A 9,157-nucleotide genomic window follows, 5' to 3' on the forward strand; every position below is an offset into this window, starting at 1 on the left:
TGCCTGTCAATCAGACAGGCAGGGAGCGAGCGCATTGGCTCCCTGGCCAGCTGGCCACTCCTCCTGCACATGACGCCGCGGCTTCTGCCCCTGCACGCTGGACTATCTGGCAGTATGTATGGATCTATTTTAGGGGAGAGCGGGGGTTGGGGGAGAGCGGGGTTGGGGGAGAGCGGGGTTCGGCATTTTAAACATGGGGGGGGGGGGATCGGGGAACAGATGGAGGGAACGGGGTAGCACCGCGCCCATGGCCCTAACTAATTGTTTTCTGCACAGGGTGCCTCCAGCTGTTTCAACACTACAACTCCCAGCTTGCCCTGACAGCCAATAGATGTCAGGGCAAGCTGGGAGTTGTAGTGGTGAAACAGCTGGGGGCACCCTGTGCAGAAAACAATTAGTTAGGGCCATGGGCGCGGCGCTACCCCGTTCCCTCCGTCGGTTCCCTGATCCCCCCCATGTTTATAGATGTTTATATAGATGAACTAAGGGCGGAAGTCGCCCTTCCCAGCAGGCATCAGTGACGTGGTGCCTGCTGGGCAATTCAGCCTGGTAGTGAGCACGCTTTCAGGCAGACAAAAAGTCATTTTTAACATAGTAAAAAAAAAAAAAATTAAAGCAGGGAGGGGGTTAGGAATAGATGGGTAATAGGCAGGGATGGAAAAAAATAAAAGGATGGTGGGAGCTACCCTTTAAGTCACTCCCCCTTTCCTTACATTAGTTATTTAATTGGGAGTATTCTCCATTTGTGTTGGTAGACACTGATAACCTCTACTAGTCACTATATTCATGGTCTGCTTAGGAAAGTAAAGGAATATACTTACAGCAGCCGCATCGCTCTATACTACCGCGAAACGACACTAGGTGGCGCAGCCATTCGCTTTCCAGGCAGGAGAGCTACACTTTGCCTTCCGACTTTCCGTAGAGCTCACGTGATACTCGGAGCCCATGTGATCGGAAGTGTCATTTTTGTCGCCGCTGTGATTGGGCGGCCTGCGGCAGTTTCCGATTGGTCGTTCAGTGGATGTTTGGGAGCGTGCCCTTGACTGTGAGTGAAACATGGCGCAGCCTCAGCCCCCGGTGATAGAAGGGTTCGTGCCCACTCCCTATATTGGGAAAGAAGAGTTCTCTACCAAGTTCGCCAGAAAAGTTCGGGAGAACCCTTTCGTGCCATTAGGTGAGTGGGGAGCAGATCTGATCTGGGGGACTCTTTCAATGGAATGTTCTCCCCCCTCCCTGTAAATGGACTGCTCCATTGTAATATTTATACACATCCATGCTGCTGGCATGTATCCGGATCCTGCCATCTAGATGGTAAGTTCTATAAAAACTCCATAGCAGAAATCTCCAACCAGTAGTTGAAAAACTACAACTCCCAGCATGGCCACAGCTAGGAAATAGCTGTACTACACATTCTTGCGGCCACGGTTGGCTGAATAATGTCAGAGGGCATGCTGGGAGTTGTAGTTTTGCAACCACATGTGGATCACCTGTATAGGGTACCTGCCAACTTTTTGAGTTGAGGCATCATATGGGGGGAGACTTATCAAGACTTGTGCAGTTTCCCATAGCAACCAATTAGCATACTAAAAGCCTCTAAAAAAATAAGCCTTCTGATTGGTCGCAATGGGCAACTTCTCCACTTTTCCTCTGCACAGGTTTTGATAAATCTCCCCCATGGAATGTATACAGAGGTATTCGAGGAACATTATCAAGGCCAAAAATAAACACTGACCCCCCCAAACCCATATAGCAGTGGTGTCCAACCTGCGGACCTCCAGATGTTGCAAAACTACAACTCCCAGCATGCCCGGACAGCCGTTGGCTGTCCGGGCATGTTGGGAATTGTAGTTTCGCAACATCTGGAGGTCCGCAGGTTGGACACCACTGCCATATAGTTATAAGGGTGCCTCCTGCTGTTGCAAAACTACAACACCCAGCATGCCCAGACAGCCAAAGGCCCCTGGTTGGGAAACAGTTCTCTGTTAGTGCAGACTCCCTAAATTATTATACACCCCAGACCAATTGGGTGTCAGCACCCCAACGATACCCCTGCGTGGGGGACCCTGGGATCAGACAGAGACTAACTGGAGCTGTGGGGGGACTGGGGCAAGGTATGGCTTATATAGTAAATTTGAGTAGCCGTATTAGTCCAGTGATGCAGATGCAAATCAAGAAATGTTGCAGTATCTTGTAATACCTTTTTTATTGGACTAACAGCATTGTACGGTCTCTGCAAAATGCTGTTAGTCCAATAAAAAAAGGTATTACAAGATACTGCAACATTCTTTTTGTCTTATGATTTGCATTTAATATATATATAAATATATATATACACACACACACATACAAAAGCTATGTATACTCCCTAAGGACCAGGCCAATTTTATTTTTGCGTTTTTCGTTTTTTCCTCCTCGCCTTCTAAATTCCATAACTCTTATATTTCCATCTACAGACCCATATAAGGGCTTGTTTTTTGCGTGACCAATTGTACTTTGTAATGAAACCTCTAATTTTACTATAAAATGTACGGCGAACCCAAAGAATTTTTTTTTTTTTTTTTAGGGAGGAAATTTAAATGAAAACCACAATTTTGCACACTTTGGAGGGTTTCGTTTTCACACTGTACACTTTACGGAAAAAATGACGTGTTCTTTATTCTGTGGGTCAATACGATTAAAATGATACCCATGGCTAGATACTTTGAGATTTTTGCACCGCTTAAATAAATCTCAAACTTTTTGTACAGAATCAGTAATAAAAAATCGCCCTATTTTGACCAACTATAACTTTAAAATTTTTCCGTATATGGGGTGGTATGAGGGCTCCCGTCATGTGATACCACATTTGCATATCTAAAACATTTATATAACTTTTTATAAAAAAAAAAAAAAAAAAGACTTTTTGAATAAAATGTGACAAAAAAGCATAATGCGTTTTAATTTTTTTGACTTTTTTTATGTTTATGCCGTTCACCGTACAAGATCATTAACATTATATTTTTATAGTTCTAACATTTAACCACGCGGTGATACCAAATATGTTTATTAAAAAAAAAAACAATTTTACGCTTTTTGGGGAAAAAGGGACATTTTTCGTTATTATTGGGTGAGGAGACCTCTGGCCGCCATTACAGATAATCGGATCCCCGCGGCAGCGCTGCGGACAATCCGATCATCTATTTTACCATGCGCATTGCCGCAAAAGCCGTGATCTGTATTGATCACGGCACCTGATGGGTTAATGGCGGACATAAGCACGATCGTGGATGTCCGCCATTACCGGCAGGTCCCCGGCTGCTGACAACAGCCGGGACCTGCATTGTATGATGCGAGCACAGCTCTGATGCTCGCGGTCATACACAGGAGGTAAATGTACTTCCTGGTGCGCAAAGTACCGCTGCACTTGGATGTATACTTACGTCCGTGGTCGTTAAGGTACATAAGTGAGTACACCCCTCACTTTTTTTGTAAATATTTTTATTTTCATGTGACAACAATAAAGAAATGACCCTCTGCTACAATGTAAAGTAGTGAGTGCACAGCCTGTATAACAGTGTTTAACTGTTCAGAACGCTGGAGCCGGAAGCTTGTGACATCATAGCCCCGCCCCCTCATGAAATCACACCCCGCCCCAACAATGCAAGTCTATGGGAGGGGGTGTGACAGCCGTAACGCCCCCTCCCATAGACTTGCATTGAGGGAGCGGGGTGTGACATCATGAGGGTGCAGGGCTATGACGTCACGAGCTGCTGGCTCCAGCGTTCGGAACAGTTTGTTCCAAACGCTTGGCAGCGGAGTACCCCTTTAATGTTCCAAAATAAATCCACACACAGCTATTAATGAGTACACCCCTATGTGGAAATGTCCAAATTGGGCACAATTAGCCATTTTACCTCCCCAGAGTCATGTGACTCATTGGTGTTATAAGGTCCCAGGTGTGAATGGGAAGCAGGTGTTTTATTTTTAAATTTGGTGTTATCGCTCTCACACTAATATTGGTCACTGGAAGTTGAACATGGCACCTCATGGCAATGAACTCTCTGAGAATCTGAAAATAAAGAATTGTTGCTCTAAATAAAGATGGCCAAGGCTATAAAAACATTGCCAAGACCCTGAAACTGAGCTGCAGCACGGTGGACAAGACCATACAGTGGTTTCGCAGGACAGGTTCCACTCAGAACAGGACTCGCCAAAGAAACAGGTTGACCAAAGAAATTAAGTGCATCTATATCCAAAGGGAAATAATGTATGCGTGCTGCCAGAATTGCTGCAGAGGTTGTAGGGTTGAGGGCTTAGCCCGTCAGTTCAGACCATATGTCATACACTTCATGGCTGTCGTCCCAGAAGGAAACAGATGAAGCACAAGAAAGGCTGCAAACAGTTTGCTGAAGACAAGCAGACTAAGAACATGGATTACTGGAACCATGTGCTGTGGTCCAATGAGACCAAGATAAACTTTTTTTGGTTCAGATATCAAGTGTGTGTGGCGGTAACCAGGTGAGAAGTACAAAGACAAGTGTGCCTCGTCTACACTCAAGCATGGTGGGGGGGGGGTCATGATCTGGGGCTGCATGAATGCTGTTGGCACTTGGGAGATCAGGGCGATACAATTCATTGAGGGAACCATAAATGCCAACATGTTCTGTGACATATTGAAGAAGAGCATTATCCTTCCCTTCATAGATTGGACCGCAGTATTCCAACATGATAATGACCTGAGCACACCTCCAAGACGACCATGTTTTTATAAAGATGCTGAGGGTGAAGGTGATAGACTGGCCAAGCATGTCTCCTAAACCCTATTGAGCATCTGTGGGGCATCCTCAAACAGAAGGTGAGAGCACAAGGTCTCTACACATCATCCAGCTCTGTGATGTCATCATAGAGGAGCAGAAGACTCCAGTGGCAACCTGTGAAACTCTGGTGAACTCCTTGTCCAAGAGGCTTCAGGCAGTGCTTGAAAAAATGGTGGCCACAATCACAATTCTGTAGGTCTTTTAATCCAATCTCCCAATTTTCACAGCTTTAGCATTGATGTGGATTTGGATGTGTGTTTTCCTATGAATAGCTCCCATAATGGAATACAAGAGAAGAATTGTTATTCACAAAAGCTATGTGAGGTGTTTCTGTTAAAGGGTACCTCTCATCAAAAAAACTTTTAGCATGTTACTAAAAAATATGCTTCTTTCTATTTAATTTTCCACTTTGAAGAAATGACCACTAGGGGTCTCCCTACCAGTCCTGGCAGCAAGCATTTCAGACTCATGCTGGAGTCCTAAACACTACGAGCTGTCGGTCTGCTTTGTTCACAAAGGAGAACACTCAGAGCTGCCAGCCTGCTTTGTTCACAGCCTGTTTGGCTGTGAACAAAGCAGGCTGGCAGCTCTGAGTGTTTAGGACTCCAGCATGAGTTAGAAATGCTTGCTGACAGGACTGATCGGGAAAAATACAATAGAAAGAAGCATATTTTTCATTAACATGCTATTGGAAAGTTATTCAACATTCATTAATCTAAAATATATCAAAAGTTTATTTGATGAGAGGTACGCTTTAACTGTTTTACTGTATGTATATATATTTAAAAAAAAACAGCTTTTTATATATAATATACATGTACTTATATAAAAGACATGAATGTCTGATAGGTGGAGGCCCTCAGAGGTATTTTGACCCATATTCTACAATAAAAGTTGGCCTTGCACTCTCTATTATCCTCTGTTGGAGTTCTGGGAAATGCTGAACATGTTGAATACATACCTACTAGGTATAGACTATTCTAACTGGATTTCACTTTCTCTCCCCATCCTCTAGGATGCCTCGCCACTGCAGGTGTTTTGACATATGGGCTCATCGCTTTCAAGCAGGGTAAAACCAGACAATCCCAGTTGCTGATGCGGGCACGTATTCTTGCTCAAGGATTCACAGTTGCAGCCATTATGGGTGGTGTTGTCATCGCAGCCTTTAAGCCACGTCAACAATAAAGCAGAGATGAGGAGAGATTGGGGAGACCTTGCGGCGATCCAAAGGACTTCACTCTACATCACTGGTTCATGAGAAATAAATGTCTTTTGTATAGAAATTGTCATTGTAGTGGCTACATGTATATAGACAGCTGTAAACAACATTTCTAATGGAGACTATTGTATGGATTATAATCTCTTAAGGAGTTGTGTTACATATAAACCATGGTTTAGAAATGTGAGGTCTCCCTAATACAGTTTATGACCTTCAAGGGTATGTACTCACAAAATCTTTGTTCAGTGATTTTATAATGGTTTATTTTCTTTACTGCACTACACCAAAGATGGATGTTCTTTCCAGAATGTCACGTGGGCGGCTTACACTGAAATTTCCTCACTTCTTCAGAGCCACAGTTAAGATGTCAGTGCTTTTAAGTGGAATAGTTAAAGGGGTACTCTGCTGCTCAGCATTTGGAATGAACTGTTCCAAACGCTGAAGCCGGCGCCGGGAGCTCGTGATGTCATATCCCTGCCCCCTCATGATGTCACGCCCCCTCCCATAGACTTGCATTGAGGGTGTGGTGCGTGACGTCATGAGGGGGCGGGACTATGACGTCACGAGCTCCTTGCATCGGCTCCAGCGTTCGGAACACCCCTTTTAAGTATATGTCGGGGAAATAAGTCAAAACCTAAGACCAACAGATCACATCTCTTAACAAACTCACCAGAGGATTGCACGTTGCAGTGTACAGTAAAGGCTGCATAACACAACTCCAACCCTTATATAACATCTGTTTCTAGTCTGTGTACCCGTAACTGTGTTTACAAATGCAGTCTTACTAGCCCCACCTCTAAATATGTACGGTTGTATTATCAAAAATCCAATGCACAAGGATTGAGATAAATGATACACTGTCAGCACTGTATTAGGATATAAAACTGTCAAATTACCAAAAACCCATTTGTTTTGTGGACATGTAATCCTCTACGCTGCCATGTCTTCTCAATACTTCCTGTTCCTTAGCAGTTGCTTAGTACTACAATTCCCAGAATAAATTGCTTCTCTTCAGCTCTTCATCACAGTCCTCCTATCCTGCCTCCTCCTCTCTCATAGCACTGCAGTTTCCTTATCATAATCTGTTCAGAAGGCTTCGGGTGCATTGAGAATTTCTTGTAGCTCTACTAAATGATTTTTAAGGGGTATTCCAGGATTTTTTTATTTGACTATGCTACAGGGGCTGTAAAGTTAGTGTTGTGCATAATATAGTGTCTGTACCTGTGTGTGACGGTTTTCTCACAATTCTTATGTGATTTTCATCCCAATATTTATTTTTAACAGCATACAAAATTTCCCAGCTTGCAATGCCGACCGCTGTCAGCTGATGACAGGGAGCCTGTCTGCTTTAATGGGTGGAGAGAGCAATCTGCAAGTAATGCAACAGCTGGAGGCACTCTGATTAAAGACAACAGGTCTGCAGCTCATTTATGTTTCAATGGGTGGGGTGGCTGATGTGTGGGAAGGAGGAAAATGGTATCATGGGATTTGTAGGCAAACAAGAAAACTGAAAACAGGAAATACCAGTTCGCAAAAAGCTAGCCGCAGTGTTCTGGTAATCTCACAGCATAGCCATTTAGCCCAAGACAAGCGCAGATCCTTCCTAATCATGTCCATTACTGTCTGCCGGGTACGTACTAAAATCACCTTATGGTGGATAACCCCTTTAAGTGTAACTACAGAGGCTTATGACAAATGACTGTAGCTAGGAGTTTCTAAATTACATGCATTATGAATTTAGTTTTAAATAGCTGACTGGAGCAGCCATTGCCACTGCTCCAAGCCACCATAATGATGCTATAGGTCTCCTAGGCAACCATACCAGTGCGAGACACAGCGCCATAGAATGTATGGCTCTGCAATTAGTAACAATGCTGCATGTATTCCTTATCTGCGCCTTTACCTGTAGCAATTTCCAGGTATATTGCCTCGAGTTTTTCATCCGTTGCTTTATCTTCCTTTGCCTGCTGATCCCTGATGGAGACAAAGTTCTCCTGAAACGCATTGGATACAGTCTTGCTGCCCTTAACCAGCACTTCTTGTGACCTCACAAGTAGATCGGAATGGCTTGGAGCAACACACGGTGTGTGGCAATACAGGGGGAGGAGACCCCACGCGCTGTGCCACTCCCTCGAACCCCCCCAGATTTCTTTGAAAACTCTAGCAACACTGAAACTGTACAACGGTGGAAGTCAGGTAATGGAAGTCAGGTAATGACCATGCTACATATGCTTTCATGTAGCAATCCAGACCAGGGCGTTCCCCAGTGACAGGCTTATTGTAACTGCATAGACATGGCAGGAGACACTGTGGAAGCCAAAATAGGGTTTCTTATAAGGCATAAATATCTGGACTATTAAAACATTATAGACTTACCATAAACTCGGGGAGATTTATCAAAACCTGTGCAGTGAAAAAGTTGGCCATAACAACCATTTAGATCGCTTCTTTAAATTTTCAGAGACCTTTTTTTCTTAAAAGAAGCTATCTGATTGGTTGCTATGGCCAACTGGTCCAGGTTTTGGTAAATCTCCCTCGGTAATCTTACCAGAAGGAGATTTCATCAACAAGTGGATTCATTGGTGCTGATTGTGTTTTCATATGATTCTTTTTATGCTTGCATCTGTGTGTGGTTTGTGTTTTTTAAGAGGATTTTTTTATTTCATCAATTATATTCTGTTTTATCAAAAACTGTCTCACATATATTTTATCGGTCTTATTAGAACTAAATTTTAAGGAATAAAATATTAGCTTAGTCCTGTTTTTCTCATCAGTTTGCAGCAGACTGGAGGGGGTTATCATAGGCTGTTTCCATTGATCAGCTTACCAATGGTTAATATCCTTAAAGGGGTATTCCAGCAAAAAAACTTTTTTTTATATATCATCTGGCTCCAGAAAGTTAAACAGATTTGTAAATTAGTAAGTTTGACGAAGAAAAAAGAAGTCGCACTCACCACCAGAGGCAGTATACAAAGTCTTGTCCTTTATTCACACCGGCAGAGTGGAATAATAAAATATGGTCACACACGCGGGGAGTGAGAGCAGCCGCTCTCGAGATGCGGGGGGCACACCACCAACGGCAACTAGTTTCGCATCACAGGCTTGACGCTTCTTCTGGCCAATAAGGTGTACGCCTACCTGT

General features: G+C 43.7%; 1 protein-coding gene across 1 annotated transcript; it reads left to right on the top strand.

Annotated features, from left to right (window-relative positions):
* The first annotated feature begins 951 nt into the window (after nucleotides 1–951).
* HIGD2A (HIG1 hypoxia inducible domain family member 2A) lies at nucleotides 952–7,035 on the top strand. Its single transcript, XM_056574705.1, has 2 exons — nucleotides 952–1,174; nucleotides 5,812–7,035. Exons 1-2 carry the CDS (start codon nucleotides 1,057–1,059, stop codon nucleotides 5,979–5,981), a joined length of 288 nt encoding a protein of 95 aa, XP_056430680.1. The 5' UTR covers nucleotides 952–1,056; the 3' UTR covers nucleotides 5,982–7,035.
* The last annotated feature ends 2,122 nt before the right edge of the window (nucleotides 7,036–9,157 follow it).

This window comes from Hyla sarda, chromosome 4, assembly GCF_029499605.1.
Source record: "Hyla sarda isolate aHylSar1 chromosome 4, aHylSar1.hap1, whole genome shotgun sequence".
Classification (NCBI taxonomy): Eukaryota; Metazoa; Chordata; class Amphibia; order Anura; family Hylidae; genus Hyla; species Hyla sarda.

Coding starts and splice junctions, on each gene's coding strand:
- HIGD2A (XM_056574705.1), top strand. CDS start 1,057: ATGGCGCAGCCTCAGCCCCCGGTGATAGAAGGGTTCGTGCCCACTCCC. Junction 1,175..5,811: donor GAACCCTTTCGTGCCATTAG/GTGAGTGGGGAG, acceptor CCCATCCTCTAG/GATGCCTCGCCACTGCAGGT.